We start from the raw sequence: 26,459 nt of genomic DNA on the forward strand, positions 1-26,459 counted from the left end.
AGTGTACCTGCGCCGTCAAAACATTACATTTGGCAGTTCGCATTATGTCAAATTAGGTTGGCTATATTGCACTAGCAATGTTTCAGCAGCAGCCCACACATAGCAGACAATACAGTTTTCTGTTCCATCTCGTAAATGTAAGCTACTGAGCAATAATAGTATATATAATAGTTTGTTTTTGACTTGCTACCACAATGGCAGCAAATTAACAACTGCATAATAATGTAGACGTAATCATAACAAAGACACACTTTCGATAATGCAGCAAAGAAATAGAGAAAAAAGCATTTGATCATGACCTATATCTTGAAAACAAAACGGTACATAGTTTACAAAATAAAAATAACAGAGACTTTAACTTCTTGCTCTACATTTTATAATGACAGTGATGCAATAAATAACCGATATTTGTAGCCTGTCACTCACCATTTCATAGCAAATCTGTCTAGCTTGCTAACATCACTGTTGTCCTAATCAGTGTCAAAACAGTCTTCATGGTCAGCATCACAAACCAAATCAATGTTTTTGCCCACAATTTTTACAAGAATGTGTTTCAGGCCATAACAGTATGCACCTTTTCAAACAGAGCTTTGTGTTCATCTAGCGTTTTGTAATGGAAATCCATGCTTTTCACCACAATTTTTAGTGACTTTGCCAACACCCAAAAAGTTCACTTTCTTTTAACGACACTAGTAACTTTACTGCAGCAGGACACTCTTTCCTGCTGTAGTAAGCACAAATATGTCTGCAAATTGTGCCAGTCTTCAAAGCATCTAAGTCAATGGCAGGGAGAGGCTGCTTTTTCTTCTTTCCAGGCATCACTAAAAATATATTGTCTGATCCAGAAGGCTCTGAATTGTAAGAGCTCACACCTACATCTTTCAGCTTTTGCAATAATTCTCCCTTGCTTACAACTAGTATTGCTCTAATTCCAAGAGCTTTTGATGTTTGTTTCAAAACTTTATCAGAATAAACTGATGGCTGTCCATGAATCCTTGTGTATTCTTTCTCCTACTCCTAAAACTCATGGGTTCTGTGTGGTAACTTCCATGCCTCACTGTCTAGCAGCACATCCTAATGCAAAGGATTGTCACTAGGCAAACTGTTTTTTTCTTTTCGAGTATCAGGATTTTCTAAATCACAGTGAAACAAAGTGCAATACAATACAGGCACACAGTAGAAACCATACATATGTTGTTGTTGTTGTTGTTGTTGTGGTCTTCAGTCCAGAGACTGGTTTGATGCAGCTCTCCGTGCTACTCCATCCTGTCCAAGCTTCTTCATCTCTGAGTAACTACTGCAATCTACATCCTTCTGAATCTGATTAGTGTATGCATGCCTGGGTCTCCCTCTATGTTTTTTACCCTCCATGCTTCCCTACAATACTAAATTGATGATGCCTTGATACCCCGGAATGTGTCCTACCAACAACTTCTTCTAGTCAAGTTGTGCCACAAATTCCTCTTCTCCCCAATTCTATTCAGTACCTCCTCATTAATTAGCTGATCTACCCATGTAATCTTCAGTATTCCTTTGTAGCACTACATTTCGAAAGCTTCTATTCTTGTCTGAACTATTTATCGTCCATGTTTCACTTCCATACATGGCTACACTCCACACAAATACTTTCAGAAAAGACATCCTGATACTTAAATCTATACTGAATGTTAACAACTTTCTCTTTAGAAACACTTTCCTTGCCATCGTCAGTCTACATTTTGTGTCCTCTCTACTTCGACCATCATCAGTTATTTTGCTCCCAAAATAGCAAAACTCATCTACTACTTTAAGTGTCTCATTTCCTAATGTAATTCCTTCAGCATCACTTGATTTAATTCGACTACATTCCATTATCCTTGTTTTGCTTTTGTTGATGTTCATCTTATATCCTCCTTTCAAGACACTCTGCATTCTGTTCAACTGCTCTTACAGGTCCTTTGCTGTCTCTGAAAGAATTACAATGTCATCGACAAACCTCAAAGTTTTTATTTCTTCTCCATGGATTTTAATTCCTACTCCGAATTTTTCTTTTGTTTCCTTTACTACTTTCTCAATATCCAGATTGAATAACATTGGAGATAGGCTACAACCCTGTCTCACTGCCTTCCCAACCACTGCTTCCCTTTCATGCTCCTGGGCTCTTATAACTGCCATCTGGTTTCTGTACAAATTGTAAATAGCCTTTCACTCCCTATATTTGACCATTGCAACCTTCAGAATTTGAAAGGGACTATTGTAGTCAACATTGTCAAAAGCTTTCTCTAAGTCTACAAATGCGAGAAACGTAGGTTTGCCTTTCCTTAATCTATTTTCTAAGATACGTCATAGGGTCAGTATTGCCTCATATGTTCCAACATTTTTACGAAATCCAAACTGATCTTCCCCAAGGTCGGCTTCTACCAGTTTTTCCATTCATCTGTAAAGAATTTGTGTCAGTATTTTGCAGCCATGACTCATGAAACTGATAGTTTGGTAATTTTCACACCTGTCAACACCTGCTTTCTTTGGTATTGGAATTATTATTTTCTTCTTGAAGTCTGAGGATATTTCACCTGTCTCATACCTCTTTCTCACCAGATGGTAGAGTTTTGTCAGAGTTGGCTCTCCCAAGGCTATTAGTAGTTGTAACGGAATGTTGTCTACTCTTGGGGCCTTGTTTCGACTTAAGTCTTTCCGTGCACTGTCAAATTCTTCACACTGTATCATATCTCCCATTTCATCTTCATCTACGTCCTCTTCCATTTCCATAATATTGCCCTCAGGTACATCACCCTTGTGCAGACCCTCTATATGGGGTGTCCCATTTATCTTGACCACCCTAAATAACTGTTTGTCCAGATGCAAATTACAAAATGGTTCAAGCAAATGTTCTTTAGCCATCAGGAGGACATCAATCAGCATGATTGTGTTCATTGTAACTTTATTTTTTTACAAAGATATGAACAGCGGTGTGACTTTTTTAAATGGCACCCTGGATTTTTTATTTGGTAATTCATTTTCTCCCCTAAAGACATATTCAAAAATGAATCGCAGTGTACTATTCACTGAAACACAAAGTTATTAATTACATAATGCCTTGAGATGACTGGGTGTTTGTGTTGTCCTCATCATTTCATCATCATTCCCGAAAGGGGCGAGATTGGACTGAGCAAAGGTTGGGAATTTGTAAGTGCAGTTGAGCCCCCCCCCCCCCCCATCCCTCCAACCAAACAACAACATCATCATCATCATCATCATCATCATCATCAATTACATAAAACAACATTGACGTTGACGCTCCCTGCGCTTAGTGCTGGTACTCGGGGTAATGGAACACATCCACATGCTGATTGTTTTCTTATGTACGGGTACATTTAGTACCGTAGTTTAGTCCTTTTAAATGCTGTTGTGTAGAGTAGGCATACAGTAAAGGCTGTCCTTCCTACAAACTGCATCGACATAATGTTTCTTTTATTATTATTGTTGTTGAAGGTAGGTGAAATGCTACGCAGGCAGCAGAACTGTACAGAGAGCAATATCCTGTCAGGAACCCACCTTCCCAATGAACGTTTTCTCGTCTTGTTGCAACGCGTCAGGAAACGGAAAGATGACAATGCAATCGTCGTAGCACTTGCACAGATGAATTTGCCGACGCTACTGTTCTCGCTGGAATTACTGGAAGCAGTAAATAAGTCTTTCAATCAATGAGTGCACCAGTGTATTGGTGTCCAGGGTCACCTTTGAATGTTCTACTCCTGGGCAATGGTACAGGAATGTCAAAGACAATTTTGTGTTATGTTTTTACTTGGTTTTCATTTGTTTTCTGACAACTCCAGCAAGTGGACAAGTTTGTGATCCTGGGCTCAAAGTTAATGTTGTGTTATTTAATTAATAATGTTGGGTTTCAGTGAATAGTACACTGTGATACATTTTTGAATAGGTCCTTAGGAGAAGAAATGAATTACTGAATAAAAAATACAGGGTGCAATTTAAAAAAGTCATTCCGCTGTTCATATCTTTGTGAAAACAAAGCTACAACGAAGGCAATCATGCTGATTGATGTCCCACTGATGGCTAAAGAACATTTTCTGGAAACATTTTGTAATTTGCATCTGGGCGGACAGTTACTTAGGGTGGTCAAGATAAATGGGACACACTGTATACTCCTTTGACCTTTCTGCCTTCGCTTCTTTGCTTAGAACTGGTTTTCCATCCAAGCTCTTGATATTCATACAAGTGGTTCTCTTTTCTCCAAAGGTCTCTTTAATTTTCCTGTACGCATTATTTATCGTACCCCTAGTGATTTATGCCTCTACATCCTTAACAATTGTTCTGTATCAATCCCTGCTTATCCATTTTTGCAGGTTCTGTAGATCTCATTTTTGAGACGTTTGTATTCACTTTTGCCTGCTTCATTTACTGCATTTTTATATGTTCTCCTTTCATTAATTAAATTCAATATCTTTTCTGTTACCCAAGGATCTCTACCAGCACTTGTGGTTTTACCTACTTGATCCTCTGCTGCCTTCACTATTTCATCTCTCAGAGCTACCCGTTCTTCTTCTACTGTATTTCTTTCCCCCGTTCTTCTCAATCTAATGCTTTCTCTGAAACTCTCTACAACCTATGGTTCTTTCAGTTTATCCAGGTCCCCTTCTCATTAAATTCCCGCCATTTTGCAGTTTCTTCAGTTTTAATCTATAGATCATAACCAATAGATTATGGTCAGAGTCCACATCTGCCGTTGGAAATGTCTTACAATTTAAAACCTGGTTCCTAAATCTCTGTCTCACCATTACATAATCTATCTGAAACCTTCCAGTTTCTCAAGGCTTCTTCTGCATATACAACCTCTTTCATGATTCTCAAACCAAGTGTTATCTATGATTAAGTTATTCTCTGTGCAAACTTTTACCAGGCGGCTTCCTCTTTCATTCCTTACCCCCATTCCATATTCACCTACTACTTTTCCTTCTCTTCCTTTTCTGTCTATCAAATTCCAGTCCTCCATGACTATTATATTTTTGTCTCCTTTCACTGTCTGAATAATTTCTTTTATCTCATAATACATTTCTTCAATCTCTTCGTCATCTGTGGAGCTAGTTGGCATATAAACTTGTACTACTGTTGTAGGCATGCACTGCATGTCTATCTTTGCTTCAATAATGCATTCACTATGCTGTTCGTATTTGCTTACCCGCACTTCTATTTTTTTATTCATTATTAAACCTACTCCTGCATTACCCCTATTTTAGTTTGTATTTATAACCCTGTATTCACATGACCAAGAAGTCTTGTTACTCCTGCCACCAAACTTCACTAATTCCCACTATATCTAGCTTTAACCTCTCCATTTCCCTTTTTAAATTCTCTGACCTACCTGCCCAAATAAAGAATCTGACATTCCATGCTCTAATCTGTAGAATGCCAGTTTTGTTTCTCCTCATAACGACATCCTCCTGAGCATTACCCCCCCCCCCCCCCTCCCACCTAAGATCCGAATAGGGGACTATTTTACCTCCAGAATATTTTACCCAAGGGGACACCATCATCATTTAACCATGCAGTAAAGCTGCGCGCCCTCAGGAAAGCTTACAGCTGTAGTTTCCCTTACTTTCACCCATTTGCAATACCAGCACAGCAAGGCTGTTTTGGTTAATTCCAGATCAATCAATCATACAGACTGTTGCCCCTGCAACTACTGAAAAGGCTGCTGCCCCTCTTCAGGAACCACATTTGTCTGGCCTCTCAAAAGATACCCCTTCATTGTGGTCGCACCTACGGTAGGGCTGTCTGTATTGCTGAGGCATGCAAGCCTCCGCACCGATGGCAAGGTCCAGGGTTCATTGGAGAATATGCAACATATATTGTTTATAGTCATAACAAACAGTGCCAGCAATGCAGGAGCTTTGATGTCACAATTGGCAGCGGTTACCATGCTGGGATTAGTTCACACCCTATGCCTACCGCCTTGCGCTTCTTGTTTTTTACTCATTAAGCTGTTATGCTGCCAACTTGAAATGCATACATTAAGTGCAAAGTTTCAGTGGCCTGGGTATAGTGTTTTTAATGTTCTGCATTGTTACAAAGTCTGATAGGCTATATGAGGGGTGTTAAAAGCGACAGATTTTGGATCATCACAGAAATGCCACATAGTAATGTGAGACACCATTATCAGCATCTCATTCTGTCTCTCCATTTGGTCAGATAGCTGAATCATGCCGTATCCAGAGTTTTGGTGCATTCAGATGTCACAGTGGGCTGATATTGGACTGCATGGTAACATGAACGCAAACATATCTGTAATAACAGTTCCAGTTGACCATGAAAACAAGTCTGTCTATCACCAGAGAGAAACACCATATTGTGTACCAAGCATGTCACAACTCTTTCACACTTGTGCCTGTCATCCAAGAACAAGTAATGGTCTCCCTGCAACATTCTGTGTCACCCTGCTCAGTTGCTCAGAGTGGAGCTGCAGCTATGTACAGAATTAAAACTGCCACTTGTAGCCCGCTGTTAACACCACAACACAGATAGCATGGACTGCTGATGAATGGCAATGGGCTGTGTTTAGCAGTGTAATGTGAGTTGCACTACCCCGGGTGTCCATTGTCAGTGAGTATGATGGTGACCTGAGGAGAGGTCCCATACTTCCAACATCTTGTAGAGAAACTGCAGTTTTACTCCTAATGTCATGCTGTGGGGGAAAAAAGCTATCACCTTCCTGTCGGAGAAAAGGCAGTAGCATGGGGATAGTAGCTTGCGCAGTGTAGTGTGCACTGGTTACTATATCCCACTGAAACACCAATTGTTACCATGAGTTGCAACTAACGCGCGTGTGTGTGTGTGTGTGTGTGTGTGTGTGTGTGTGTGTGTGTGTGTGTGTGTGTGTCCACCTTAAAGCCTGGAATGGGACCTTTGTGTTGTGAGAAAATGCAGTCTGTCACTGAAGACAACAGAGCTCTATTCCAGCCATCAATCAACTATTTCACAACGCCAGAATAGCCATGCTTGACTGACAGTTTTTATAGTGTCAGTGGTAACCTGGCCAGAGGCACACATGATCATAATCCTGCTGCAAGCAGATGGTCCCCAGTCCCTGATGACACAGCAGGTGCAAAGTGTGCCCAGATTTTGGCCCTAGATGATGTTTAGTCAGACACCAGCACCCGCATAATGTGTCGATCTTGACATGCATGTATACTACATGGTCATTCAGGGCCAGGTCTGGAGGTGTGGGAATGATCCACAGACTACTGTTGAGAGCAGTGACAAACTACTGATATATTGTGCCCAATGTGTGCAGCAATCTGTCAATACATCCACCTAGCTTCCCACAGGCCCACAATGCGACCTCATTCAAATGGTTAAACTGTACTCATCAGTGGGGCAGGGTTGTACCTAGAATGAATATTGCAAATACTGTTCACCTATGAAATCAGCACAGTTACTGCACCAATAAAATGTAAACAAGAGAATAACACCAACATAAAATTTAAGTTGCAAAGAAAATGTGCCATTTACAACGGCACAATGATGGTTTGAGAAGCGTTACTTCAAAGTAAATTTCCCTTTACGCAAGATGCATTCATTATGTGTGAGAAAGTGTGGTGAGTTTCTTAAATCACAGAGTATTAGACTCTCATTTAAAACTTAACACATTGAGAACCAGCCATTTAGACAAATTTTGGACCCAGAAGGCCAGGGTAACACATGCTAAAAAAGAGCAAATTCAAGGTTAGTTTATCATAAATTACAGATTATGCAGTAACAAAGGCAAAAAGTGTAATTATCCTTAAAAAAAGTGCTAGGTGAGTTCTTGAGCAATTTCACACATAATTGGCGTTTCTATGAAGTCAAAGTGCTTGACATAACATGTATACGGACAGGTAACCCATGAAATGTTTCATGCATGACATTGAAATTTATAATTGTGCTTGTTGGAAATATTCTGCTGCTGTAATTGAAGCTGTGGTCTTAGGATCTTGCCCAGTCACATCCTTAGAAAAAAGAAAAAAAAGAAAATAATGTTTGATGACCAATATTATATGTGAGAGTTTGGCTTTTCTTGTAGCTATACTATATGTACATTAATTTAAACCATTAATTTTTTCTGTTTGTGTGTTTGCACTACTTAACAGTGATGTTGCTTGGCTGATTTCTTCATGTTTCCTGTGCTCTGAATATTTGCTGTCATTGGGTCGATATCAAGTGACATGAGCCATGATTAGCTAACAAAAGCACATCACTATCTTGTTTTTGGTGCTTTGAAAGCTACCATGCTGTATTTGGTGGAATTCGTATTTATACTTTTGTAATAGGAAAATATGCAGTGTAGATGTTCCTGTGCATCAAAAATTGTCCCAAAACATTTTGTTTTTTGCTAGTTTCACCTCTTAAAGTGTTGGAAAGTTCTATGCCATTGTATAAAACATTTACCATTCAAAGGACTGATAAGTTTTACAGCTCCAAGGGAAAGTAGAAAGTCACTTAACATGGAAAAAAATGTACTTTCACCTGGGTTATAATGTATTTACAACCAGGGAAAAGTGTATTTTCAACTGAGAAGTCTAGGAATTTTTTTCTTGTCCTAAACAAAAAATTAACAATTGTCATGTTTGGAAACAAACTGAGATGATCTGTGATGGACTATTTTAAAATCCTTGATCCTATCAAATTTTGCAGCCACACCCATGGCATAACAGCCTAGAAATGATTTGTGAAATAATAAATACTGTAGACTATTACACCAGTAGCATGAGTGCTTTTACTCATAATGCACAAACCCTATGATTAACAAGCTTTTTTCAAATGTTTGTCCAAAAACACTTGATGATTGATCGCTTAGGCTTGAGGTGTTAAACATCAAAAGACACGTTTTTAAGAGATTGTGAATATTATCATACACAGAAACTCAAAATTAAATACAAGAATATAGGACAGCAAAATGTGTAAAATATTATGACAATCAAATGTCAGCCTAATATCCAAAGAGAAAACAAACAACTTGACAGCAGCACCCCTGGTACATAAGATCGAAACTGTACCATCTAAGACTGTTTGTTGCCAGATAATATATTTTAGCTCAGCCCCTTGTTTCATGACAATTCATCACAGTAACTTATACTCAAAATACACCTTTCCAACAACATGTTAATATTATCTTGGGTAGAAACTTATGTGAAACATGGTGATATGTCTAAATTCAATACACTGGACACAAATTTTACTATCAGCCATTAGGAAAACAGCAAAGTCACACTTAATAAGAACCCAAATAAGTATCTTTAAAGTGGTTTATTGATTTAAAAAAATAATGAACTACAAATTAATGTGAAATCCGAGCTTAACACTAGATTGTTCATTTCTGGATTTATATCACTGACACACAGTCTTAAGTTATTTTCCAGGTTGCCGTCTGCAAACTTTGTATGTATATTGCATGTATTTATTTTCGTGTAAAGAAAAGAAAGAAAGAAAAGAGAAAAAAAAAAAAACTTTCGCTTATATGTGCTTCTGAAAAGACATGTTCTTTCTTGCAAATGATCTCAGTTGTGCATATTTTTCCAGTCAAATAAGTTTTATTAAACTAGATCTTGCCTACTTCATCAAATTAAGATTTCAAAGAGAAAGCTCCTTGAAACTTGAGTTCCATTCGAAAATTTTCTGCAGCACTTTCTATGCCACACTTTATTGGGTTAGCAGATATAGCAAAAATGCTGTCTGCATTTCTGAAATCACAATATCTTGTGGCAAACTGCAATAATAATGATTTCCGTTCATCATCATTAATAATGTAATCAATATTTTCTTGAGCTGACACTGTAGAAAGATTGTAACAGTTTCCAGCTCCCATCTGCATTTGTCACAAGTGCATCTCAGTTTGAAAAACTTCCAGATGGATGTGTAATTCATGAGGTAACTGACCTTGAATCTAGAGCTTGTAATTTAAGTCATTTAAGTAACTTGTGATGTTAACCAGAAATACTAAATCACAAATCCATTAGGGCTTGATTTCTTCAGGCAGCAGTTTCTTTTTGACAGCCATGAAATCTGCTATTTATTGTCAAAGATTGTAGAAATGATTCAGCATTTTGCACACTCTCAGCCTTCTCCCTTTGCAATAGTAAGTTAAATCTCCATGATCGGATCACAGGTTGTCAAAATATAGTTTGAAATGGTGGCGATGCAATGTGTGGGACTTTATAAAATTGATGCTCTTGTTAACCACAGCCATGACAGTTTCGATTTTAATTAATTTAGCACACAAACTTTGTTGATGGATAATATAGTGAAAACTTGTTAAATTGATTTTCTAAATATTTATTCAGCAGATTTTTCATTTAATGTACCACTAAAATCTTTTGGTGAACTGACAATCACAGGTGCTCCTTCAGAACAAACTCCAGCGAGCTGACTCCTCTGCAGATTGAACCTTCCTGATCTCTCCTCAAAAAATATCTTCACCAGTAGTGTCTCCCTTTAATGGCTGTAATCCTAGTTGTTCTTCCATTATGATGAACTCCACATCTACACCACAATCAAAAGATTGTTGACAGAGCTCTGTCTGACAAATCAGTGCTCTCATCCAAAGTGATCGCAAATGCTTCAAGTGTGGCAGCATGATCTCACAAACTTTTTTTTAATGTTGTCAGCCATTATAACAATTTGGCATACAACTGCTCATCTTGATACTTCTTTTTTCAAACTCTTTTTCTTTATCAGGATATAATACATCTGCAATGTCCAATGCCTTCAGCAAAAAGCTTTAACAAGTTGGCAGTTTTTCTATTCATTATAGAAACTAGCTTTAACTGAGTTGTTTCACTATGTCCTTGGTTTGGTATGTGTTTGCTGTTGCTTGTCCAAATTGGAAATTAATATTTTCATTTTGTCTTTCCACAATTGCCCTGCAAGCTGTTGGTGAGCAATGTCTTTCGTAGAAAAGTGCTTTTCATATGATATTCTTTCACCTCATTTAGTGATTCACTACACCAGAAAGCAGGTTTATCTTTCTACATAGTAAAGAAATAAACGTCCATCCATTTCTCCTAGAGTTGGCAACATTAAGCATCTAATTTTCTCTTCCTAATGCCAGAAATTTTCCGAATAAACTCAATAAAGATGCTCGCCAACACTTGCATGGAATTAATAAACAGCTACCACAGATATTTATATGTTAACCAAAAACAGATAACTAGTTTGTTCACAAAGTTATGGCTGCTGCAACCATTGTTCAACATTTGTAATCTATCCATGTGTAGCACGGACATAGGCAGTAAGCAGTAAATAATTTATGTGTCATGAGCTGCAAATCCGAGGAGGTGAGCCGAGCATTGGCAAAAATATCCAAAAAAGCATCTCTGGTGGAGTACAATGCGAGTATCTCACTCACTATACCACAAATTTCTTCCGTGGGCCAAATTGAAACCAGTCATAGATCAGATCTTTCCTGCAGGCCATTGCGCTATATGGAATTAACCCAGTGTAGAAGAGCAGAATTATTCTATTGGAAGCAGTAGTGGGTGAAAGTGATTGATAACAAATTTTGGATAGTAAATCTTTAGATCTGGCCACAGCATAGCTCCCCTCAGCAACAAAGATGAAACAAAGTCCTCACTCATCTCCATGTCATTTACTGCCCTCTGACAAGTAGGTTCTTCCTCCATGGAAAAGACTCACCAGTGTTTGATGTTTCTGGTATATAACTTCATGTATGCCACACTGTATGTAGACACAGCCAGATTGTGCTAGAGTTCATAACTTGCTCATGTACTTGGCTGATATGGAAGATGATATTAAAAGTTTAAATGTCGGTTAAATGGTTATGTTTCCTTTCAGTTCCTCCAAGGAGTATTTGAAGAGAAAAATTAACAATTTCTTGAAACTGGCCTTAAAAGTCAAATGTTAAAATTGTTTAATTTTATTGCACATTGCGTGTGTTTGGGCAGCATTTTGTGCCATCTGTTAAGTTTTTTGATATTGTATTATTTCTATATGTTTTGATCAGTTTACTTTCTACGTAATTTATTTAACTAACCTCTTAAATATTACTTCATGACACCAATGACAGCATTATTGTTTTGCACCCTTAGACCAGACAATAACAAAAATGAATAACACTACTGTCATAGATGTAAAAAAGTCTCTTTAGACATTAATGCAATAACAGTGGGATAATTTTTATTTGATTTAAAGAGATTAATAATTTTCAAAAATTTTTCATGTGGCATTTTTGTCCTTGTTGTATGTTTAATATAATCTCTTTATGTAATAATTATCTAGACAGTTCCACTTCACAGTTTAGTTCTCATAGCTATGTATTACTGTTATTTAAGGCTCATTTTCCATGTTACAGTTTGGGCAGCATTTCTTGGATCTGTGGCAGCTGTTTCATCCCAAACTATCTGAACCATCAATACCAGTGCATCACAACAAACAAGCATTATTGCTCTTTTGGCATCATGTCTGTGTTGACTGCCCAGAAAATGTACAACTCATCTTGCAGAATGCTCATGTTACTAAGAACATAGCATTCAATTACATACTGTGAGTCTGAGCTTCTGTTTCTGTTATTCATTTTACTTTAAAAAGCCAAAATTATTCAGTGTTTAGTTTGACAAAGAGTGCTAGTTATTAAGGTGTTGAGAATATGACATGTAGCATTCTGGAATCTGCTTAACTGTGGTTATATTGATAAATATGTATGTAAATACACCAACAGCTATCTTCTTCTTTTTTCTCGTCTTGAGAGTATGCATTTACAATATGTTCATTACTCATGCCTCTTGAAAATTGAAATTTCAAATTCTGTGCAGTTTGTGCAGGAATAGAGTCATTCAAGAAAATGTAACTTTGGAGATAATCAGAAAGAAAAACTTCAATATTTAGGCATGGAGTGAATTTTGAGGTAAAAAACTTGCACTAGGTGGTAGCACTTACATATGCTCTAGGTTAGAAGGAAATTTTACTTTTGCCAACATATCTGACACATTCAGTATCAGAATGTTTTACAGAGAGGAAAAGAACTTAAATTGCTTGAAGGTCAACTTTATTGACAGTGTGATGCTGACGTAATTCAGACTTAAAAATGACACTTAATAAAAGTGAACGAATTAACCCCAAAACTTACAGTGTGTGTCTACAATAAGGTAGAAGATAAAAGTGAATTTTTGTTAAAATCTGGGAAAAAAAGGTGACAGTCTGTGCAACAATGACAATGTTTATGTGATCTAACCGGGTGAACAGTGATCATGCTTAAACTCTTCAACAAATAATTGTAAATATGTACCTACTCATATGTAGGAAGTAAAGATCACCCACCCCTTCTTTCCGTGTTGCCCTGATGGTGGCAATGCACCTTTCTGTGGACTTCCATGAAACTAAAAGCATTTGGATGCCATCCCAGTCCATAACTCCACTACCGTCACCTACTACAATTTGTGGAGATTGGTCAGAGGTTGTTTGAAGGCATGATCATCTCACTCTGTAAAACCCTAGACTTGTCAAATAGGACTGACGTCAGGTGATGGGAGAACACCCAAGGACTTTCATGTCTGTGAAGTATTTCTCGAATTATTCTGAGTAGTTGTGTGAACAAATAGTGAATTGTCTTTCTGGAGGCATAGATTACCTATAGGGCCCTATAAATGCCCATATTTGTTTGTAAACGAGATAAAATACAGATCTGTTGCATGTCCTACTTAATTTCTTGTAAACATCCCATAGACAGAATACACTATGTGATCAAAAGTATCTGGACACCCCCAAAAACATATGATTTTCATGTTGTTGTTGTTGTTGTTGTTGTTGTTGTGGTTGTGGTGGTCCTCAGTCCAGAGACTGGTTTGATGCAGCTCCCCATGCTACTCTATCCTGTGCAAGCTTCTTCATCTCCCAGTACTTACTGCAACCTACATCCTTCTGAATCTGTTCAGTGTATTCATCCCTTGGTATCCGTCTACGACTTTTACCCTCCACACTGCCATCCAATACTAAATTGGAGATCCCTTGATGCCTCAGAATATGCCCTACCAACCAATCCCTTCTTCTAGTCAAGATGCACCACAAATTTCTCTTCTCTCCACATACCTCCTCCTCAGTTATGTGATCTAATCTTCAGCATTCTTCTGTAGCACCACATTTCGAAAGCTTCTATTCCCTTCTTGTCTAAACTGTTTATCGTTCACGTTTCACTTCCATACATGGCAACACTCCATACAAATACTTTCAGAAATGACTTCCTGACACTTAAATCTATCCTTTATGTTAACAAATTTCTCTTCTTCAGAAACGCATTCCTTGCCATTGCCAGTCTACATTTTATATCCTCTCTACTTCGACCATCATCAGTTATTTTGCTCCCCAAATAGCAAAACTCCTTTACTACTTTAAGTGTCTCATTTCCTAATCTAATTCCCGCAGCATCACCCGACTTAATTCGACTACATTCCCTTATCCTTGTTTTGCTTTTGTTGATGTTCATCTTATATCCTCCTTTCAAGACATTGTCCATTCCTTTCAGCTGCTCTTTCAGGTCCTTCGCTGTCTCTGACAGAATTACAATGTCGTTGGAGAACCTCAAAGGTTTTATTTCTTCTCCATGGATTTTAATTCCTATTCTGAATTTTTCTTTTGTTTTCTTTACTCCTTGCTCAATATACAGATTGAATAACATCGGGGACAGGCTACAACCCTGTCTCACTCCCTTCCCAACCACTGCTTCCCTTTCATGTCCCTCGACTCTTATAACTGCCATCTGGTTTCTGTATAAATTGTAAATAGCCTTTCGCTCCCTGTATTTTACTCCTGCCACCTTCAGAATTTGAAAGACAGTATTCCAGTCAACACTGTCAAAAGCTTTCTATAAGTCTATAAATGCGAGAAACATAGGTTTGCCTTTACTTAATCTATTTTCTAAGATACGTCATAGGGTCAGGATTGCCTCACGTGTTCCACCATTTCTACAGAATCCAAATTGATCTTCCCCGAGGTCGGCTTTTACCAGTTTTTCCATTCATCTGTAAAGAATTTGTGTTAGTATTTTGCAGCCGTGGCTTATTAAACTGATAGTTCAGTGATTTTCACATCTGTCAACATCAGCTTTCTTTGGGATTGGAATTATTATATTCTTCTTGAAGTCTGAGGGTATTTCGCCTGTATCATACATATTGCTCACCAGATGGTAGAGTTTTGTTAGGCCTGGCTCTCCCAAGGCTGTCAGTAGTTGTAATGGAATGTTGTCTACTCCTGGGGCCTTGTTTCGACTTAGGTCTTTCAGTGCTCTGTCAAACTCTTCACGCAGTATCATATCTCCTATTTCATCTCCATCTACATTCTCTTCCATTTCTATAATATTGTCCTCAAGAACATCACCCTTGTATAGACCCTCTATATACTCCTTCCACCTTTCTGCTTTCCCTTCTTTGCTTAGAACTGGGTTTCCATCTGAGCTCTTGATATTCATACAAGTGGTTCTCTTTTCTCCAAAGGTCTATTTAATTTTCCTGTAGGCAGTATCTATCTTACCCCTAGTGATATGCACCTCTACATCCTTACATTTGTCCTCTAGCCATCCCTGCTTAGCCATTTTGCACTTCCTGTCGATCTCATTTTTGAGACGTTTGTATTCCTTTTTGCCCGCTTCATTTACTGCATTTTTATATTTTCTCCTTTCATCAATTAAATTCAATATCTCTTAAGGATTTCTATTAGCCCTCGCTTTTTTATCTACGTGATCCTCTGCTGCCTTCACTATTTCATCTCTCAAAGCTACCCAGTCTTCTTCTACTATATTTCTTTCCCCCGTTCTTGTCAATCTAATGCTCTCTCTGAAACTCTCTACAACCTTTGGTTCTTTCAGTTTATCCAGGTCCCCTTCTCATTAAATTCCCACCTTTTTGCAGTTTCTTCAGTTTTAATCTATAGTTCATAACCAATAGATTTTGGTCAGAGTCCACATCTGCCCTTGGAAATGTCTTACGATTTAAAACCTGGTTCCTAAATCTCTGTCTCACCATTACATAATCTATCTGAAACCTTCCAGTTTCTCAAGGCTTCTTCTGCGTATACAACCTCTTTCATGATTCTCAAACCAAGTGTTATCTATGATTAAGTTATTCTCTGTGCAAACTTTTACCAGGCGGCTTCCTCTTTCATTCCTTACCGTATTTACTCGAATCTAAGCCGCACTCGAATCTAAGCCGCACCTGAAAAATGGGACTCGAAATAAAGGAAAAAAAAATTCCCGACTCTAAGCCGCACCTGAAATTTGAGACTCAAAATTCAAGGGGACAGAAAAGTTTTAGGCCGCACCTCCAAATCGAAACAAAGTTGGTCCATTGTGACGTGAGACACAATTTAGGTCGAATGAATGACGATACAGCTACAGTAGTTTGGTTCGAGTCGTAACCTTAGCAGTTAAGCTTTGCCACGTAGCCATTGCTATGCGTCAGGCGCTCCGTCCGTATTTGTACGGGTACCCTTCCTTTTTCACGTGCTTCGTCTGGTTTGAATCGATTGCTTATTTTGCTTTGATCTGATAAGTGCCGTTTTCTTTGTTATTGGTGTTTGCGTCACTCTTAAGCTGAAAATGCATTACTGCACTGTGTCATGCATTGTTTGTCGCATTCTGATAGTGCGTGTTTACGGCCTGTCGCGACTCGCGACATGGCTTGCTTTTGTGCGCGCTACCGCCACGTACAATTTAAAAAAAAAAAAGAAAAAAAAAGAGAGGAATCATCTCATTAGCGAAACAATGGCAAGAGACGTTACTTACACTGCTGCTTTCTTTGATAATGATCAACAAGAATCAAATAATAGATAGAACATGTTCTGAACGAGGGTTAGGCGAAAATTTTCTCCGTTTGAAAATCTTTGCGGCCGCTTCTTTATTACATCAAATTCTGCACAGAAATTAGAGTCATCTTAGATTTAAAAATCTAGTCACTTGCCGTGCTTCATTTCTGACTGTATCAGTATTAGGCATAAGAATAGTACGAATATAAACATGACACGATACGTATATTCTTCCGCGTTTGCTGTTGTCTCATTCTAGTTTCGTAGTTTATTAGGCAGACAGGATTTAAATGAGATAGCAGCAAACACGAAAGAATACATGGCAAAATGTTTATATTTATTCTTATGGTGAAGAGAATACTGTATGTGATTCAGATTTCATCAGGTTCCTATTAGCAACCATCTCTCCTCACAGATAGGAAAAAATTCAGAACGTAGAGTTGGCCACATTGACAAACATCCCAAACAGTCTTGCCAGTCAGATTTTCGTACTACACTGAAATTGTGCTACATTCGAAGATGAACAATACGGAATTTGTATTTACTTCGTTGGATAATGTATGAAAATGCAGTGGTCGAAACTCGCGGCGGAGAAAAAAAGCTCGTCTTCCACTTTTTTTTAAAAAAAATTATTTACTTACGCAGAGGTTTTGGCGCCAGTATTTATCTTTGTGCCTACAAAGCATGCCAGCGTAGCGCTACATATATTCGACGGTAGAAGTTAGTTGTGGTGGCACATACCAACATTTTTCATAACTTCCGCTTGCTTTGCACTCGATTCTAAGCCGCAGGCGGTTTTTTGGATTACGAAAACCGGAAAAAAAGTGCGGCTTAGATTCAAGTAAATACGGTACCCCCATTCCATATTCACCTATTACGTTTCCTTTTCCTACTATCGAGTTCCAGTCACCCATGACTATTAAATTTTCATCTCCCTTCACTATCTGAATAATTTCTTTTATCTCATCATACATTTCATCAATCTGTTCGTCATCTGTAGAGCTAGTTGTCATATAAATTTGTACTACTGTGGTAGGCATGGGCTTCGTATCTATCTTGGCCACAATAATGCGTTCACTATGCTGTTTGTAGTAGCTTACCCACATTCCTATTTTCCTATTCATTATTATACCTATTTCTGCATTACCCCTATTTGATTCTGTATTTATAACCCTGTATTCACCTGACCAGAAGTCTTGTTCCTTCTGCCACCGAACTTCACTAATTCCCACTATATCTAACTTTAACCTATCCATTTCCGTTTTTAAATTTTCTAACCTACCTGCCCAATTAAGGGATCTGACATTCCATGCTCCGATCCATAGAATGGCAGTTTTCTTTCTCCTGATAACAGTGTCCTCCTGAGTAGACCCCGCCCGGAGATCCAAATGGGGCACTATTTTACCTCCGGAATATTTTACCCAAGAGGACGCCATCATCATTTAACCATACAGGAAAGCTGCATACCCTCAGGAAAAATTATGGCGGTAGTTTCCCCTTGCTTTCAGCCGTTCGCAGTGCCAGCACAGCAAGGCCGTTTTGGTTAGCGTTACAAGGCCAGATCAGTCAATCATCCAGTCTGTTGCCCCTGCAACTACTGAAAAGGCTGCTGCCCCTCTTCAGGAACCACACGGTTGTCTGGCCTCTCAACAGATACCCCTCTGTTGTGGTTACACCTACGGTATGGCTATCTGTATCGCTGAGGGACACAAGCCTCCCCACTAACAGCAGGGTCCATGTTTCATTGGGGGGGGGGGGGGATGATTTTCATATTAGGTGCATTGTGCTGCCACCTGCTGCCAGGTACTCCATATCAGCGACCTCAGTAGTCATTAGACATCGTGAGAGAGCAGAAGGGGCGCTCTGCGGAACTCAAGACTTCGAACGTGGTCAGGTGATAGGGTGTCGCTTGTGTCATATGTCAGTACATGAGATTTCCACACTTTTGAACATACCTAGGTCCACTGTTTCCAATGTGATAGTGAAGTGGAAATGTGAAAGGACATGTGCAGCACAAAAGTGTAGAGGCTGACCTCGTCTGTTGACTGACAGAGATTGCCAACAGTTGAAGAGGGTCGCAATATGTAATAGGCAGACATCTATCCAGACCATGACACAGGAATTCCAAACTGCATGACTACGACAGTTAGGCAGGAGGTGAGAAAACTTGGATTTCATGGTCAAGCAGCTGCTCATTAAGCCACACATCATGCCGGTAAATGCCAAAAAATGCCCTGCAGGTCGTAAGGAGCGTAAACATTGGACGATTGAACAGTGGAAAAACGTTGTATGGAGTTGCGAATCACAGTACACAATGTGGCGATCCGATGGTAGCGTGTGGGTATAGCAAATGCCCAGCGAACGTCCTCTGCCACTGTGTGTAGTGCCAACAGTAAAATTCAGAGGTGGTTGTGTTATGGTGTCGTCATGTTTTTCACAGAGGGGACTTGCACACCGTGTTGTTTTGCGTAGCATTATCACAGCACAGACCTTCATTGATGTTTTAAACACCTTCTTGTTTCCCAATGTTGAAGAGCAATTTGGGGATGGTGATTGCATCTTTCAACATGATTGAGCACCTGTTCATAATGCACGGCTTGTTGCGGAGTGGTTTCTTGACAATAACATCCCTGTAATGAACTGCCCTGCACAGAGTCCTGTCATGAATCCTACAATACACCTTTGAGATGTTTTGGAACTCTGACTTCATGCCAAGCCACACCGACCGACATTGATACCTCTCCTCAGTGCAACACTCCATAAAGAATGGACTGTCATTCCCCAAGAATCCTTCCAGCACCTGATTGAACATATGCCTGCGAGAGTGGAAGCTGTCATAAAGGCTAAGGGTGGGCCAACACCATACTGAACTCCAGCATTACCAATGGAGGGCGCCACGAACTTGTAAGATATTTTGAGCCATGTGTCCGGATACGTTTGATCACATAGTGTACATCCACTGCCGCCTTCTTGTCTAGTACCCTAAAGACAAGTGAGATGTATCACCTAATGTAATTTTTAGTGTTTTCATACTCTGCCATTGTTGTGTAATGTTAATCATCATCTAAGCAGCATTTTCTCATCATTTGAGTGTCCGTTGGAGATGGTCCTAGGCCCATGACGATTTTTGTATTCTATGATCTGCAGTAAGCTCTGGTTCACATGTGCAGGCAATGGTACCTGTACCCATTCAAAGATGGTGGTTCTTGTGGTACGACTGCTTGTTTTTAGTTGTTCAGCATTGAATTTGGGAGCAATTTGCTGTTTTAATTAATTAATGTCTTATGGCTAGGGCCTCCCGTTGGCTAGACCGTTCGCCTGTTGCAAGTCTTTCGATTTGATGCCACTTCGGCGACTTGCGCATCAATGGGGATGAATTGATGATGATTAGGACAACACAACACCCAGTCCCAGAGCGGACAAAATCTCCGACTCAGCCGGGAATCGAACCCGGACCCTTAGGATTGACATTCTGTCGTGCTGACCACTCAGCTACCGGGGCTGTTGTTTGTCCATCTGCTGTTACGAACCACAGTACTCACCCCCTCGGTCACATTGTTGGAAATGGCTGCTCATTCTGATGGCAGTGATTTCCAAATCCAGGTAGTAATGGAATACATTTGATGGAGGACACGAAAATCTCAGTACCAGCATGGCTCTGAGGATGGATAGACCCATTTTTCTGGTACCCAACATCAAATAAGCTGAAGGGCGAAATTCTGATGACTGCCAGTTCAGGTGACATTCTGCTCACTCTGGCAGCAGGAATGCTGTAGAAACTCAATAAAAATTTTAAGATAAAGTAAAATACGTTGGTGATGTACCAATTCTATTGTGGCAGCTTGTAATCTGCTGTTGGTGAGCGGGAATAAGTGTACCATGAAATTTCGGGTGAATTGCTATGTGTCATTAGCTTTCTACCATGGTATTTTGGTACAGTGTATACAACTGAAGATGACCAGAAGGCAAGAAGTTACTGACTTACTGCAATTCGTCTAAAATTTCATCAAACTAGTATTTACCTACATTCAGGCCCTCCTGTGGCTTAGATTCAGGGACAAAGCCTAAGAAAATTTTGAAAAATGCTGGTAGAAGCTGACATGAGTAGTCATTCTGCCTCAGAGGCCATTGTGTTATTGTTTGGAGTATTGAACGTTAATTATTTTTTATCATGAGGGAAATTCAAATTTAATATAGCTCATCTTTGAATGTAGGAGTTTTTCAAGTATTTAAAGCAATTAAAACAAATGTCTTCATACACACACACCATCAGAATTGACTGTTTTAAGAAACTTGCATTAGTTGACAAGCACACTAAGTACAGTTTTACATTTCAGCATCTCTAGGCGATCTCATACTAGCATTTTATTGGCCACATAAGAAAAAATGAAAAATCCTGACTGTGTTCAGGTATGTGGTGCAGTGGGACTCACTTGTGATGTTGCCACTCACAGCCCACCTGCGCATAGTTCCTAATTACGGCTGCCTGTATCTTAGGTGGCCGTGCTCTAACTTGATAGTCAAACAACGTTGACAGATGTAGGAGACATTACACAAGAAAGATTTTTCTGCAGTGATGGCAGTGCTTGTGGCAGTGCTTGTGGTCTGCACTTTGTACAGATTACTTTTGCTGGAAATGATTCTTTGCAGATGAATTGTATTGTTTACAATGTTAAAAAGTAATCTAATGAAGTACCCTGTATAACCTCTGTCTTGAATATATGGATTGCTCTGTGTCAAGTTTATTTCCTTTAAATCGAGCGGGATACTTTCTCAAGACAAAATGCAACTTTCTTGGATGAAAACACTATATTCATTAGAAAGAAAAAATACTTTGAAAGACAATCATGTGATATAGCGTAAGACTCGAACATGAGTTGCTGTACAATATGTAAATGCCTTAGTGGCCCCTGCTGCCATTGTTTCTGTTGGAACATTTTGATAGATATTGTGAGTCCTCTCAGCTATCATTGTTTGCAGTGTAACAGTAATTTCAAGTGTCCAACATTCTAAATTTAAGTCCATCTGAATTACTAAACATAAATACTACTACTCGCAAATCCCTGAATGGCGGGGCCACTTTATACTTTATCCATCATATGCTGAAGCATATTTGTTTTGATTTTTATAGTAACTAAGCTTAGCAGTAATGATATTAATCCCCCCCCCCCCTCCGAATTTCATTTCTGGGGTGCAGCTTGCATTTGAGGTTGGCTTACATGTGAGTAAATATGGTATGCACCTGACAAGTTTTAAAACTCTCAATAGGGCTCAGTGTTTGTTATGGACATGGTCAGTAACGCAACATCCTTAAACTGGTGATTAATTAGCAACATGATCTGTAAACATGTGCACACTAAGTCAGAAACAAAATATCAATGTTCTGAAACAATAACTTTATTTTGCTGGAGTATTACATTTTTTGTTACCACTCAGTCTTTATTTTCTTATTCACAGTTGCCTTCTATCCCTTTCCTTTCCATTGCTGCATGAATGTTATCGATCCATGCACATTAACACCAAGGCAACATCAGGCCAGGTCCATATCCAGAGTGATAAGTGCTTCACAGCAGTATATTTTTGAAGAAGCAGAAGAAGAAGAAGAAGAAGAAGAAGAAGAAGAAACTAATTCATTGCATGTCCAGAGGAGGTTATTACAATGTGACTGCAGCAACAGTTGAAAATTATGTTACTGCTCAGCTTGGTTACTACAACTCTCACGTTTTGTAATGTTCCTGATCACTGTTGATCAGATCACCTCATGCTCAGATTTTTGACTGATTTTGGTTGTTGTGATTGTGTATGTTTACTTGATGTAGGGTAAAAAAATTAATTTGAAAGCTAATTCTGTGAGGTACGTAATTGTTGCTCATGATCCTCTTGTTACAACTTTCTCTGTGACCAGAACATGTGAATCATCTGCTGTTGGGGGAAGAAGAAGAAGAATAAAATATGCTGTATTTAACCTAAATCTTTTTTATGTCTTATCTAGGGCAGATCATGAAGATCAGGACGTTGTTATGTTCAACCGTACAATGCTTCCTGCATATTATGGGTTACTTCGTATGTGCTGTCAGCAATCTCGAACTTTCACGAGGTCACTAGCCAACCATCAGAACTTACATTGGGCTTTCAAGAATATTACACCACATCCAACACAGTATAGTGCAGTGAGTTACTTTTAGCTTGTAGATTCTGTTCTTTCTCTTTAGATTTTGGGAATAATTATTATATTTTTATTAAGTGCACCTATATTTTATATTCATGTTATCCACAAAGATCCAGTCAAAAAAACTAGGACTGTTTCTGCATGTGATAGTTAACAATTTAGAGCAAATTTATTTCTCAAATGTATTACTTCCAGGCTGTTGATGAGTTGTTCAAGTTGATACAACTATTTGTAATGAAGTTTCCGGATAGTACAGAACAAGAGCTACATGAAATTAGTGCATTCCGTAGACAAACCTTGCAGCTTTACTTACAGGTTTGTAGTAAAAGTTCCTGACATTCAGTTTTACCTCATTGTTATTATTATTATTATTATTATTATTATTATTATTATTATATTATCATCATTATCATCATCGTCATCATCATTTCAATTGTAGCTGTTAGGACTCCAACCCTCACATACTTCCACATCGCTGCTTACATTAACGGTAACCTCAAACTTTTTGCCTCTGACACTGTTCTCTATAATGAAGTACTGTCTGAAAGAAACTGCACAGAAGATGTAGTGGTGCTCGTAGATCTTAGGGCAGACATTTCAGAGCCCACATTTAAGATATTTTTTGCTTGCAGTGATCATTCCTGTCATATCCTTGAATACTGACCCACTAGACCCCTATATAAGCTCAAAAAATTGAAAAGAGCTGTTTGGTATCTAATATGCTGAAATATCATGAAGTTATTTGTTATACTTCACAAAACAAATGAAAACTATTTTTGCAAATTGTTGAACATTTGTAGTTTTTGTTTTTGTTGTTAAATATTTACCTTATTTATTAGTTCTACAACAAGCTACAGAATAATTTATCAGTATATTAACAGTTATAACCTGAAGAAAATACTCACAATGTGATCATAGAGATCAGTGGAATGCTCCCTACTTAAATTCCTGAGTGTGTTGTAGTTATGCTGAAGGGAAAATACCACCCCCATCACTGTCAGAATCTGATACTGAATAGTCTTCTGTAGCACCACTCGAACTATCACTGCACCCTCCCAGATGTATAATTAAATTTCAATGTCTTCTTCCACAATCTTTTCATCTTTGGCTGTTTTCTGATATCACTTGCAGGGCTGTTGACACTATTCTTCCAGATCTTGCTTGTCACCTGACCGACAACTTCAAAAGGAGGTTTCTAGCTTCAGAGATGTTGAATTTTTTGTTGTTTGCAGCAACGTAATTTTTTATTTGTGCCCATGCCTCTGCAATGACATTGAAAAGCAACAGTGATATGGAGGAAGTCGAACGATTCCATGCCCATGCCATTTAGCAGGCTTGTCAGTTATGTATGTTGGAAGTGTGGTTTCTTTTATGCAACAATTTTGGGCAATTCATTCTTTTCAGACTTCTGAAATCCACTTTTTGTCATTTTACCTACTGAATAATATTGTCTTTTTTTTGTTGCCAAAGTTGGTGTATTTTCATGAAAAACAGAGTTGTGTAATGTGTTATCCATAATGATCACTGATGGACTTGTAGATTTGTCGTAAATGACATCTCAAACCACTTTTGAAAAAGTACATTGTTTATCTCTTTGTAGTAATCACCCATCTCCTTTCAAATGAATCATTAACAAGCAGTTTGGCATGAAACCATCTGACATCCCTTAAAATTAACCGTGCCAAATCCATTCCTAACCATGCTGACCATGCAAAACCGCGGGACAAGGCATCAGCCAAAGAAAGAAAGCAAGCAAGCTTGTATTGTATATCTGACATTAAGATTCGTGGTATGCTCATAATACAGGAATGTGAGTTCAATTTATATTCATTTATGACTTCTGAAATTTTATGTTTCCCTTTTTGCTTTACATTTTGCGTAAATTTCATCCTGATTTCTTGATGGTGCTGCTATTTCACAAATGCATGTGTATTTAGTGCCATATGCATAACATTGAGTACTACTTGGTCCTTTAATGTTCATTTAATTTTTAGATAAAATGTTTATCATGAATGTGTGTGATTAAAACTAATCTTATACAATTAATGCAGGTTCTGGATGGACGCTCTTGTTGGACAACTCTTATAATGGCTTTCCGCACACTCATAGACAGTGATGATGATCGTTTGTACGTTATTTATAATGGTGGATTGCAGCTGGCGTTTGAGGTAAGCCTCTGCATACAACTTCCCCTTACTTTGCTTACTATAGGTTGTACATTTTAGTCAATTATTCACACAGAGGTCTTAAGTTACACAGTTGCAATACCCAGTGTATATATGTTACTTCTTTGTTCCACATAACAACCTAAGCACAACAGTCTTGAGTACAACTTAGAATACCGAGACACAAATTTCCTTAAAAAAAAAGTGGCATCATCTGTAAATAATATGACTTGTGTTGCAAGAGCTGCCAACTCCCTGTATTAACATGTGAAAAGAAGCTGTGTGGCCTCGCGGATCAAACACTTTGTCTTGCTGACTCAAATTATTTGGACTTACATGAATGTACTTTAGTAGTAATCTGTGAAAATCACTTACTTTGTTTTTAATATAATAGAGGGAAACATTCCACGTGGGAAAAATATATCTAAAACAAAGAAGATGTGACTTACCAAACGAAAGCGCTGGCAGGTTGATAGATACACAAACAAACACAAACATACACACAAAATTCTAGCCTTCGCAACCAACGGTTGCTTCATCAGGAAGGAGGGAAGGAGAGGGAAAGACGAAAAGATGTGGGTTTTAAGGGAGAGGGTAAGGAGTCATTCCAATCCCGGGAGTGGAAAGACTTACCTTAGGGGGAAAAAAGGACAGGTATACACTCGCATACACACACATATCCATCCACACATACACAGACACAAGTAGACATTTGTAAGGGCAAAGAGTTTGGGCAGAGATGTCAGTCGAGGCAGAAGTACATAGGCAAAGATGTTGTTGAATGACAGGTGAGGTATGAGCGGCGGCAACTTGAAATTAGCGGAGGTTGAGGCCTGGCGGGTAACGAGAAGAGAGGATATACTGAAGGGCAAGATGGGAACTTGCCCTTCAGTGTATCCTCTCTTCTCGTTACCCGCCAGGCCTCAACCTCCGCTAATTTTAAGTTGCCGCCGCTCATACCTCACCTGTCATTCAACAACATCTTTACTTTGTTTTTAGTTTGATTCCACTTACTGAAGAAGAAAAAAAATATGGAGCAAATTTTGCAGAGAATTGGATGTGGTTTTCTACCAGAATTGATAGGTTTCACAAATTATTTTATATCTGTGAGCACTTTGTTTCTCTGGAATGTGGAAAAACAAAGAAAATGGAAAAATGTAACTGCAACTACTAGTGACTAAAGAAGTGTCTCTTACATATAAAATATACAACTAGTCAATTGTTAACAGTCCTGTGAACTAATTTGTTTTGCATTACTATTACATATTTTTTACCTGCTGGCAAGTCTATAACTATTTCATTGCAAGTTCAATAGTCTTCTGACTGACTCATTCACACAAAGTGTA

At 38.6% G+C, this 26,459-nt stretch overlaps 1 protein-coding gene across 1 annotated transcript in view; it reads left to right on the top strand.

The window, feature by feature from the left end:
* The window catches only part of LOC124788817 (ubiquitin carboxyl-terminal hydrolase 34), a 518,595-nt gene that overhangs the window by 427,431 nt on the left and 64,705 nt on the right, over window positions 1–26,459 (top strand). The window contains exons 43-46 of the mRNA XM_047256101.1: window positions 12,341–12,531; window positions 22,772–22,949; window positions 23,144–23,263; window positions 25,000–25,116. Of these exons, the coding sequence (XP_047112057.1) occupies window positions 12,341–12,531; window positions 22,772–22,949; window positions 23,144–23,263; window positions 25,000–25,116 (606 nt within the window). The remainder of the gene's footprint in view (window positions 1–12,340; window positions 12,532–22,771; window positions 22,950–23,143; window positions 23,264–24,999; window positions 25,117–26,459) is intronic.

Source organism: Schistocerca piceifrons, chromosome 1 (assembly GCF_021461385.2).
Source record: "Schistocerca piceifrons isolate TAMUIC-IGC-003096 chromosome 1, iqSchPice1.1, whole genome shotgun sequence".
Lineage (NCBI taxonomy): Eukaryota > Metazoa > Arthropoda > Insecta > Orthoptera > Acrididae > Schistocerca > Schistocerca piceifrons.